Source organism: Monopterus albus, unplaced genomic scaffold, assembly GCF_001952655.1.
Source record: "Monopterus albus unplaced genomic scaffold, M_albus_1.0 scaffold318.1, whole genome shotgun sequence".
Classification (NCBI taxonomy): Eukaryota; Metazoa; Chordata; class Actinopteri; order Synbranchiformes; family Synbranchidae; genus Monopterus; species Monopterus albus.
Window position 1 is genome coordinate 258,155 of NW_018128198.1, and position 12,596 is coordinate 270,750.

Genomic DNA, 12,596 nt, shown 5'->3' on the forward strand with positions numbered 1-12,596 from the left:
CTGCAGACAAAAGGGTTAAGCACGGAGCTTAGCATCACTTGAATGAGTATGACTCAGGAAACACACTGTAGTGTGCTTATCATCATACAGGTGTGTACAGGTGGTTGTTCTCTTAATGGAGACAATCCATCTAGATTACACAGAACTGGAAGTACAAACCAGTGTGCTGCTTTTAATTTTATTCCCTTACAGAACCACTTGTGAAGTGCTGGGGAACTTGAACTGTCAGAATTCATGCTTTGCCTTCACACGTAACACTTCTCTGCTACTAAGGACTGTTTTGTACCTGTTTCTGGGATGACATAAAGTGACTTGGAGTAAGAGAACCATGTTGAATGAAAGCTAAGGAGAAGGTCTTTGTTGATTAGCTAAAAATAATGTATAACTGGGAAAGAAAACTAAGGAAGACAAATACAGTATGTTAATCTGACAAGAGCCTGAGCTCCTGGGGTTCCCTGCCTTAACACCAGTCATCTCCAGCTGATTTGTTTAGCTAGCTAAGTTGGTACACAAACATAAGTGATACTACACATCTTAGAAACCTTTGCATTGGTGCTGCACAGCCTACATAGATAGTAAGCAGCAGTTGTATGTACCATCTTGTTGAGGGTGCTTAAATGTTTGTCAATCAGATATTGTGATCTTATCATTTAGTAGGGAATAGGCAGTTCACCTCACCATGCAAAAAATAGATGTGTGCCTTTCTGATGAGCTTTTGCATCTTACCAAAGGCTGGCCCCCATAGAACACTCAGATGGATGTCATTTAGATCAAATATAATGACATTTTGGCATTCATCACTTACTAAGCTAGAATACATTTTTCATCTAATAACTTTGATAGTCCACTTTTCTTCATTATAGACTTTCCTGACGGGTCACTGCAGAAAATGATTAAGCAAAAAGCATCAGATCCTACTTTGGTTTCTGTTCCTTTGCTATCGCGCCCTCCATCTGGTTGGATTTGGTTGAATATGAGTTATTGCCTCAGGAAGATTGATGGAAACCAAACACCATCATTGGCACTCGGATATGTTCTCTCCTTGGTGCCATGCAGCGATTGGTTTTGTGTGTGTCTGTTTGTGCATATGGGCACAGATATGCTACACTTTACCACATACTGATTTTCTGCAGTCCATTGGCCGTAACGTGCTCTCTCCTGCCTTTAAGACCAAGTGTACAGCACGTGTAGGCCTTGGTCCATGTAAATAAGACAGGCCAACGATCATACACAAACACACATGACCTGCTGGTCTTATAGCAGTGCTGCCGTCACCAGACAGTGACTTTAGGCAATCAGTGCTTGCTTTTTGTCTAACCGTGTCCTCACAGTCAGATTGTGTGCTGAACACTGAATAATTTCCTCTCTTCTAATGAAACTAGGACTATGTATGGTATGAAAAGGGCACTGTATACCAACATGAAAGCATCATCCCAATGCTTAGCTGCCGCTGGGCATGGACAACTGGTCATCACAGGAAAAATGAACTCTCAAGTTTACCACGGTATCTTACAGGATAATGTCAGTGTCTCTCTGTGAGCTGATGCTCAGTAGGAGATGATGCAGTTAATTTTCTGCAAAATGACCTCAAACAAAGAAACTCCACCTTTTGTTGTGGCCAAGTCAGAGCCCAGAGCGTAACCCAGTAGAGACGCAGTGAAATGAGCTCAGAGCCACCCACACACCAGACGCCCTACCAAGGCAGTTCTGAGGAAGAATGGTCCAAAATTCGTCCTTGTGCAGTTCCTGATCCACAGCTACAAGAAGTATTTGTTTGAGGTTATTACTGACAAAGGAGGTTCGACCGCTTATTAAATCCAAGGGTTCACTTACTTTTTCCATCAGCACTGTGAGTGTTGGAATGAGCATTTTCAGTAAAGACACAAAAGATTAAGCAGTAAATGTGTTATTAGCTTAAGCACATTGTGTCTGTACTTGTGACACAGATGAATATCACATCACATTTTATGACCATTTACTGCAGAAAAGCTGTTAATTCAAAACTGTTTAGGTTTATGTCTCTGCTTTTTGCCACTCATTTAGTTGTATTACCAGGCAACCCTGCACATCCTGAGTGTAGTCGTTCAGATGAGAAACAGCACCATAATTGTGGCTTTCCCCTTTGGAGTGATTTGGGGATTGAGCTCCAAGTGAAGGAGCTCTCTTCCATCTACTTGGTGTTTGTCAGTGAACATGCAGTAGCCATTAGAAGTACAGTCTCACAAGCTATTACCACGTTTACTTGAACCCTTTGAGACTTCATGCTGAACACTCTTTAACTCACCTCCCATTTTTCCCCTACACAGATGGATGCAGGCTGGATTGGTTTCTGGTCGGTTATCGGTGGATGTGTGTTTGGAGTGGTAATGGCCAGGTAAGCTGTACCTCCCTTCTATTTTTTTATTCTATGTCCTTCTCTTTTCTGATCGTTACAGCTTTTAAGTGAAAACTAAATGACAATTTAGTCTGATAAGGCTAATGCAACATAGCTTGGTGAAAATTTGATGGACCCAATGAGGCTTTAAATGAGAAAATAAGCTGAACCTGACATATTCCACATGTGATCCTCAATGCAGTGTTGTCTTTACAGTGGTCAGAATAATAGACAATTCAGTGATCACAACATGGAGGAAAGTTACAGCCCCTATCTGCTAAATAAAGGCACTGAAAAATATGTTTAGATTCTTTTGCTTGACTCTTCTATGTAACACTGAGAATGTTCTGTGGAGGTAAGGGATGTTATTTGTTAGAGCAGCTATTCCCAGGGACGCCATCCAAGTTAGATTTTTTTTTTCCAACATGTCTGCAACTTTAATAGAAACTGGAAGGTTAACACAAAAGATGGAACAAGCTAACCTTTAATTCAGAGTGAAAATAATTGATTCATATTCTGCATGATGGCCTTGCCTGAGCCTCTGCTACCTGAATAACATGATTAGAAACTAGTACCTTCTGAATGGTGGCATGGAATAGTTCTGTTCACTTGGCAAGCATACACAAATATTGTACTTTGGTCCATTCCCCTGTCACTAGGGACGTTGTACAGTTTATAACGTTATTAACTAATAAATCTCATCTAAAAAACAAACAGTGGAGGGTCAATGTGCTCCCATCATCTAATCTACTTTCTTTTAATATACACTCTGAATCAGGCGCCGCTGCCATAGAGTGAGAACGGATTCTAATGCAAATGCTTTTCCATTGACGAATAGGGAGCCACACTGCAAAGACAAAGCGTGGAGTCTGCAAAAGCAACAGATTGATTCCTGCTCTGACAGATATGTTTACCACAGGCTGAGGCCCAATCAGCACTTCAAGGCAGGCCCAGTGTTTTCTTTAAGTTGTAATCAGGGAAATGAGCCCATAACTCCCACTGTTAATCAATGAAGCTGTTTGCAGCATGAGATGAAAGTGAATGTAAACAGAGCAGTTGAATTATTGGTGTTGATTACATGGACTCTGAGTGTGTGGAGGGACTGATTATTCTCTCTTTGGTGCAACAGTTGATAGTTAAATGAAATTCAGCTTCAGCCACGAGTCACTTGATCTAACTGTGCTGGATTTGGTTGGTAGAGGCTGGGTTTGAACCTGTCTTAGTCTCTGATTATGTCTGGGAGTTGTGGTTAGCAGTGGTAGAAATGATCCTTTATTGCATTTTCCCATTTAGTTTCAGTTGACTCTCTAGTTGTTTTGATTTATTTTTATTAAGCAGACAAACTTCTGCACTGGTACAATGAGTTGTCAGTCATATCATTATTTAGAATTTCAAATCCATCTGTCAGAATAAATAGTAATACAGGTTGAAGCCAACACTCTTACCTTGAGGTCAGCTATTGTGATTTTATCATGATCTGTCAGAGAAGATAGAAAAGCCCAACGTGACAAAAACCATAAAGCAGATCATTGTTTCATCACATCAATTTTAAAGCCCTTATTTTCCTGTGCACCTGAACCACATATTGTACACCTGTATTTGTGTAGCAGAGCTACAGTGTGCTAAGGTGAGTAGGACTGACATATTAACCTGTTGTGATTTTGAAGCTGCTGCTCGTGGGTCATGCACAGAGAGAAGCAGCATCATCAGTCACCAGGCTGATGGCTCTTCTCCTCAGGTTTACTCTTTGATTGTGAAGAGCCCCTAGATGCAGGTTTAAAACCTCAGAAACAGAAGAAATTAAACTGTCTTTAACTTCTCTCTCTCCACTCCCTTCAAACTAAATGTTTCCCCCCTCTGCTCTTTTCCTTCTCCTCCTTCATCAAGTTGCTGCAACAAGGCCTCATTAGATACATTCCCAGGAAAACTGGTGGCAATGAATTGAGCAGAGAGCAATCTTTGTCCCCTTTCTTGTCCTCTAGCAGTCCTTAAAATGTCAGGATGTGACTTCTTATGTGCCCTGGTCTCTAACTAACCCTCTTCCCGTACAGTACCAAACCAGTGCTTGGCACGGCTGACCCCTTTAAATGCTGTTTGTGCTGCAGGTGTTGCTTCATATGTTAAGTGGCTTATACTTTTGGAAAACTGAATTTCTTAGGGAATCGCCACTTGTCCTTTGCCAAAAGAAAAAGAAACTGGCTGCTAGCAAACATCTCATTACCTGTGTCTTGCCAGTAGATAGTTGAATGGCAGGCAGCTTAAAACAGCAGATTCACTTAGTGGTGATGGATGCTTTCGGGTGTGGCACCATCATGGAAACATTTGACTTATAATCTGGTAGCACTGTAATTGTGTGGCCCAGACAGAAGCTGATTGGAAGACGGTGGCATGCTGCACACCTTTTTCACAGATTGGGGAAGGTGGAAAGTATAATTAATGAGAGTTGAGAGTCCCTCTTTACCTCCCCATAGAAACCCTGTGAAAAGAGGAGGAATAGGGGGTGTATGAGGAAGAGGCAGCAGAAAACAAGACCAGGTATTCTCCTTCGTTTGCAAATAATACTCCAAGTTAATGAGATGAGATAGAGCAAACACACATGGGGATCAGCTAGTGCCTAATTTGTTTTGCCGGTAAACAGGGACAATTTGTGATTGCATGCTGGTCCTCGAACCATTTATATCTGTTTGGTTATTTACTGCAAGTACCTCACTAAAATGTAGACAGGCCCAAGTGATTCTATCACCCTGATGATATTTCATTATACCCTGAAGTCACTGGGAGAGCAGAAAATGGAATCTGATTCTACATGGCTTGAATGATGCTATCTTTATGTCCAATAAATCCTGTTAGAGGATTTTAAAAGATAGGCTTTTAATTCTGACATTACCTCATCAGATAACGGAGCTCTGAATTACATCCCGGAGACATGAAAACATTTGGAGCAAAGTGTTAGATTCTGCAATATTATGAAATATTTTTATACTTTCCCACCATGTTTGTGGCAAGCCCTCCTGTTTAACTAAGGGCATGAATTAAAGAAATGGTGACATATACAGTTTCATTTTTACAGAAGGTGCTGTCTTTTCTTCATCAACTCTGCACCATTTTAAACAAATTTTATGTTTGGCCTGTGGATTGATACACATCTAGGGCTCTAAACTGTAGATGTGGGACTGAATCAAAATATACTGCAACAGCTGTTTCTAGTGTATTAAAGAAACATTTCACCCAGTGTGTCATTGTAGCTCACTGATGTGCTTTTAATTGTTTTTGGACAACAATGGAGCTCTGTGGGCCCGAGGAATATGATACTGTAGATCAGGCAAGACAATAAAAATGAAATCAAATATCACTCATTGGATGTTTATATTACTGTTGGTGGTGACCAGTGGGCTTCAAAACCTGAGCTGGTGTATGTTCCCCTTTGCATTAGGTTAATTCAGACTGTTTCACACCTAATTCATTGTCCCAATCAGTGACCAAGCTCGTTATCAAGAGGGCTCAGGGACCATCAGAAGTTGAGCACAGCCAATAAGCTACTTATGGTGTTTCGGCCTAGAGGATTGATTGGAACTGAGACAGTGGAGTAGCTTGTGATCCTCTCTGCAAAGAGGGCTTGGCTGGGACTTGGCTGGCACCAGGGGTGGTTTAAGGGTTGCGGATGCAGGCCAGGCAGTGGCAGATGGATGATGCCGATTTGAAGGGTGTAGCTGTGGGAAGGGAACCCAGTGTCAGGCACTTGGCCGTCTGACTAGACTGCTTATTCCAGTGCTAACAACTCATTCTTGAAAACAGAAATATGACCACTGTTCTTATGAGAAGAGGCCCACCAAATGTATCATGTTATGCCTGTTGGCCTGCTCTAAACTCTCTCACTTTGATTTCAGTGAACAACAGCTCTTGGAATCCCAGGAGACAATGTCATCTAAAAACAGCACCTCACATTGGTCTGAGTTGATATGTTCTCATTATCCATCCAAATGATGATTTCCCTCGTCCCCCTGACCCTCAGCAGAACTGACAGGACATAACAGCCTAGCTGAACTAATAAACACTTTGTTTTTATTCTTGCATTAAGTTAATTGTTGAGTTCCGCCCTCTTTTCTCAAGCATCTTCTCTGTGAGCAACAAAACAAAAGTAATTACTCTGCCTTTGCTACCGGCTTCTGTAGCTTCATCTAATCTTTCAGAAGCATGCATCTACATACCCAGAGGAGCAGAGAGGAGTTAATGAACTATGAGGATTTAGAAAAGGCTGCAAAGAAAACCCAGAGTGCTCAAGAGAGTTTAAAAATGGCCCAGTGGCTTGTCTTCCACAATATAATACAGTGTGCATCTCAAGTCTTCCTGCTTAGCGAGCGGGACAAATTGAATCAACTCTTGCAATAATGACAAGTACAGCTGATGCACTCAAAGTGGGAGAAGGAAATGATCTAGCCATTCACAAGGCATGTCTCCAGTAATAGATTATGACACAAGTCACAGAAGAAGCTGACATTGAGAAATTGGATAGTTGCTCATTGTGTTTATGAAAGATGGCTCTTGTTTCTGAAGCAGCAGCGTTTACTCACTTTAGCAATCTTGTCTGCTTTTTGTCCCCGTCTTTGATATTCCTTCATTCTTACCCCCCCCCAGATTTGCAGACTCTATTCATGGGATGCTGAAACTCATCCTGGTGCTGATGCTGGCAGGAGCCTCACTGTCCTCTACTTGGTTCACACTTACCTGTTTGAGCAGAATCACTCACCTCCCCTCCACTACAGGTGGGTTCACTTCAGCATCACTGGCATTGTAACACTGCATACAGGCTCTGCAGTTTGGAGGCCCTGATACTTCTCAGCCAGATGAATTCAGTGGGTAGTTCAGTGCACTTGCTCAGATAGACTTTTGAAAGGCAGGTCAATCCACCCTGAATTATTACAAAGATTTGCAGAGGGCTGTACCACAGGTGCATTTCAGCTAATAGACAAAGACCAACCTGGAACTGTGATGATAAGACTGAACTGTCGACTTTCAGCTTCAATTCAGTGCTATTCCTTTGGAAAGCTGTTGCACTGGTTCATTGTTATACATGAGATCCAAACTTACCAGGGATCTGCCCATCAAAACAATGCTCCATGTTCCACTTGTGGTCAAACACTTCTTAGGGAATCTTTTTAATGTGGTTGAAATGTCTTTGTTGTACATAATTGCTGCAACCCACAAACATCTGCAGATACAGTATCTATCTTCGCTGACGCCATCACCACACTGAACGCCACACTGAAGTCACATGCCCAGGTGACAAAGTTGCTCACTATAGCTTATGTTTTGTGGAATATTTGGAAAGCTCACTTTGTGCTGCTCCTGGGTTTAATAATGTTTCATTTAATATGTTTATATCTGTGTGTGTGTACACAGATGTGCGGGTGTGCATGTGTTAGTACATGAGTAGTTTTTATTGAGCCCCGTTTTAAGGCAGAGCACTCGAGTTTCATTGTATATACCATACACTGATAATAAAAGAATCTTGAATCACTGTCATGTCTGCACTGCAGCCAGCTTCACTTTTTAGTTTTGGAGCATTTTTCCTTCAGTTGGTCTTCAGCAAGGATCAGCTGGATCTGGGTCATGTGACTAATTTGGCCACTTAAGGACATTTCCCATTTTGGCTGACTTGTCACCATGTTTTGGGTCCTTGTCCTGCTACATGGTCCTAAAATTTGATAACTATGTTTAAAACATACGCTGTTCACCAAGCAGCTCAGTCACGACCATAAAGTAAACCAAGTGCTGGAGCACACAGCACATTTTCTAAATACTTATGCACTGCCCTGTACATTTGGTACATATTCAGCAGAACCAATCCATTAGTACATGTCAGTGATAAACCCTTTAGGGACATTAGTGGACTTAGCTGTCTTTTCCTAAGCCAAATCAATAATCATACCAGCATGTCATTTAAAGCCACTGATTTTAGTCCATCATCATCCATCATCGCTTTCCAAGCTCTGGCACTGCTCTCTGTGTGCCACATGCCCTCTTATCCCAGATATTGGCAGTCTGCAGCAGCCAGGCTCCAACCTTGTTAATCCGCCTGCCATGTCATACCAGGGTTGCACGATAATGTGACAAAATCTGCCAAAACTCATCATTATGTCATTGTGGATGGTCAGTAGCACACACACACACACAGATGAGGTTTACCTGCAGTTCATGTGAACAACTGACCAGTCCTTCAAAAAACAAAATCATTTGTGTATTAGATGTGACTGGTGTCTTTTTGTCGTGGCTGTATATTCTGTTTTATCTCGTCTTGAGTCCAATGAGGTGCATGTACATCCTGTGTTCCTCTGCTGCTGTGCTTATGTCTCCTTCCTTCCTAGAATCATTTGGGAATTGGTGCCAAATAGGCCAGTTAAATAATGTAAGAGGAGAAGCGCAGTGGTTGAACCGCCCCTAAGTGTTTGATATCAGCGCTTCATTAGGGCTGAATAAAGATGAACAGGGGAGAAGCCTGCCTTTAATAACTGCACAAGTGGCGCCCGTGTTCCTCGTTCCAGGCAGGGAGGTGGGCACACGAGGGCCCTCAGAGGAACTCTGATTAAAGGGACATGCAGGCTAATGGGGAGCTCATTTGGATCAATCTGCTGCGATAAGGGAGATGGAGGGTGTCGTGATTCTCCACAAGTGGTGGTTTAATCTCATATCTAGTCTAATGTACATTCCCACACTTTACCGCAGGTCCCGACAAAGACTGCAGCTGAGACCACACCCTGAGATGACCTCTAATGCTAATATGTTAAAAATCAAACATTGCTAGTCCAAATTATTCAGACACTTTGTTGTGGCGCTCCACACTGTGGTCGTCCTGTTTGCTTTAGTTTTTCTTCATGTATCTTGGGCGACTTGTTGTTTTGGTTGCAAACGGGCCTTTTCCCTTTCTAATAAATTGCCACCTTAAGGGGTGGCATGCTAAAAAAATGTTCTTTTGGGATGAGGGCTTGTCATAAATCTCAGTGCTGTGGAGAACAAATGATTCAATAGGAAGTTTTAGAAGGTGGCATAAATCACCATTGATCTTCCATTATATTGACCAGTATGCCATCTTTCTAAAGAGTTGCTCAGGTCTTTCTTTTGCCCTTTCACAGCCATCCTGTACACTTCATGCATCCTGATCGGCATTTTTATCAACAGCAGTGTGCCGATATTCTTTGAGCTCTTCATCGAGACAGTGTACCCTGTCCCTGAAGGCATCACCTGTGGAGTGGTCACTTTCCTGGGGAACCTGGTCACCGGACTGCTCCTTTTCTTTCTCACTTTCTACTGCAAAGGTAGGATAAGAGTGATGTATGTGTCCAACAGAGGATGTGATGAAATCCCTGTTGCTATATTAATGTTTTCCAAATATAAATTCATTCTTTTACTTTAATTTTCTGTATGCACTGTATATTTAGTCTCATGGGGTTAGAGTAACACCACTTAAATATTTACTTAGTAGTAGAAACCTTGTGTCCCCCTGCAGGTTTCTGTCACCTTCCAGAAGCCACAGGCACCATTATTTTCAAAAATCCAGTTTAAGTCCTGAAGAGATGCTGCAGATAAAAGGAGGACAATTAGATTTGACACATTCAGCACAAAGAAAGAAAATCTTCCTATTGTAATTTAGCTTGAGATTTATCTTTGGCTTGTCTCCCTGGCAGAGTTTGATATAATAATTTAGGCCCACAGCAGAGAGGACAGCATGTCTTCTGCTCCTCCTCTGCCTCTGTGGCTTTCACAGGAGAAAGAAATTCTGAGCTCAGTCGTGTGTGAGAGAGTACATTGTTGTGTGCATGTGTGTCTGATCTTTGTCTACCTCCTGTGGCGTCATTTTCCTTTTCTATAGGTTTGGCTGCATCACAGTGTGAATCAGCTGGAAAGCCAGATACACACTGCTTCTATCGTTTGTTTGAGTAAATAACCAATATATTTACAGACCCTCATAAATATTCACGTGCCTCGTCCTGCTCCTCTGCTGACAACACTATTTGATCCTGCCTTCTGGCTTGTCTTGCCAGCACAGTTAGATCTGATTCTCATTTTGTCCCAACCAGGCTAGGAAATGGACTTGATGGGAGCGGCAAAGAGTGGTTAGGAGCAGCTTCTGGTGTCAGGTTTGAGTCCCACTAGACCCTCTAGGCTGGAAAGAAAGAACGTTAAAGAACCGTAGTGTGACAGCTAGACTGAAACACAATGTACCGTTGGTGCAGATTTAGCTCAGTAGGGGGAGTCTGAAGGGTTTGAGATTCAAGCCAGAGGGATGTTGAGTGGTTTAGTTTAATGAATACATCGCACATAGATTATGCTGTCTGAAAATTGTGCTCCAGATGACAAGCAATGTATTTAGAATTTTCTGAACCGGTAGTTTGTCAGCATGGTGATAAACCATAGATTAGACAGCAATATACCCGAGGTGGATAGACGGAGCTTTGCAGTTGCAGAGACATACATACCAACACACAGTCACAAGAGTAGGACTCGTAAAGAATACATGATGTATCCTCTGCTTGACACGCTGCGGTGCTTTTTGATAGACTGACTGCTTGGCTGTTTCAAGTTGTGTGTCCTATGGTTTGTGTATAGTGGTGCACTTTGTTTGTTGCTGTGGGTGCATATATGAATGTGCTTGTTGTGGAAATGCCAGCGTGCGTCTGTGTACACTACATGTGTGTGGGGGTGAGCCGAAGGGCGTCTGATATGCTGAGATGGCTCCTGACAGCTTCCCTGCGACAGCTGGGGGGAGGATCAAACTGAGATGATGGAGGCTTTGGATGCTCTTTTCTTCACTTCCCACCATGAAGTTGTTTGATTATGATCCATCAAGAACGTTCACACATCTGCAGACATGTTCATGTGAGCTTGCAGATGCTACCTGAGCAGTAGATGGCCACTTGGCCAACGTTCTACTAACACAAAGTGTAGCTACCAAGTAGTTTGGAGGTTGTTGTTTCCACCACATCAGCAGGTCAGAGCTGAAACAGCTGAGCGATAAATCAGTGTAGTGATATTAATGTTGTAAAGTTCAGTATCCTGTGGGCTTTGGTGATAATAATAATAGTAAGATGTATATAAGAATGAGGCTGGTGTTACTCTGTAGGTTTGTTACTGTGAATTGAACATTTGTCTGTCAGTTTTAATCCACTGTGTTCTTATCCAAGATAAACATTTAGAAAACCAGCTCACAAAAGTTTGCTTTAAAAAAGATTTGAATGAATTTGTGCAGACAAAATAAAAATCAGTGCTCACACCATTGTTAAGAAATTAAAGATATTTTTTTGCCTTAGATCTCCATCACCTTACTAATTCGTTTGTCCAAGTAAGAAACATTTTTGCTTTAGAAAACTCATTTTATGGATTGTGATGAAATCCTCCAACTATATGTTTTAAAAGAGTTTGATATTTCTATTTCCCCATCTCATTAAGTAAATATACAGTAATTGTATATGTTATTTAGTTAGAAGACTCTAGTCTGTGTGTACTCTGAAAATCAAAGTCTAAGACAATGAAAATGTCTAGCCACTGAAGGTAGGGACTTAAAACAGTGCACGTTTCCTGCCCTGTTTGGAAATCAGCTGCACTCTGCTCTCCTGAAGAGATCACTCCTGTGAAGATTAATTTGATTATTATGTAAAGTCCCCTTGGAAATATTCTGATGTGCTGTCTCATTACTTGAATTTCCTCTCTGCAGTCTCATAATGGATGTGGCAAATAATATACAGACTTCAGAAATGATTAATTCTGCACGAGTCTTGTCTTGTCTCCTCCTGATATTGAAAATTGGCAACTTCTGCCTTTGAAGATTTCCTTCTGTTTCCAGTTTATTTTAGGGTTTTCCTTCTGGCTGCCCACTGCCTCCTTATGCATTCAGAGTTATTGCTCTTTGTCCCTACAAGTGGAGAGCCATTTATGAATTTACCTCCTTGTCCATTTTAATATCCATGAGAGGCCCGTCTTGATTCAGTGAGCCCTAACTGGTCTCTCGACTCTGTTGTCGTGTATTAAAAATCCCCAAAGTTTCTGAACCATTTGGCTCAGAAGCATGAAAGGAGTCTCCAGGCTGTATATCAGGCTTGTTGCTTTTTTAAAATGATTTCATCTGTTGTGAGTTTGTGTCATTAAGCACAGAGCATAAAGGAGAATACAAAGCAGAAAGGTTTAGTGGTGGAAGAAGAGGAGAAACAAGAGGAGAGGGGGTAACGTC

At 41.8% G+C, this 12,596-nt stretch overlaps 1 protein-coding gene across 3 annotated transcripts in view; it reads left to right on the plus strand.

The window, feature by feature from the left end:
- The window catches only part of slc49a4 (solute carrier family 49 member 4), a 42,443-nt gene that overhangs the window by 24,201 nt on the left and 5,646 nt on the right, over window positions 1-12,596 (plus strand). For all 3 annotated transcript variants that reach the window (XR_002276917.1, XR_002276918.1, XM_020624005.1), the window contains exons 6-8: window positions 2,307-2,374; window positions 7,010-7,137; window positions 9,505-9,687. Coding sequence is in view for 1 of the 3 variants with exons in the window: in XM_020624005.1 (XP_020479661.1) it covers window positions 2,307-2,374; window positions 7,010-7,137; window positions 9,505-9,687 (379 nt within the window). In the remaining 2 variants the exon portion in view is untranslated. The remainder of the gene's footprint in view (window positions 1-2,306; window positions 2,375-7,009; window positions 7,138-9,504; window positions 9,688-12,596) is intronic.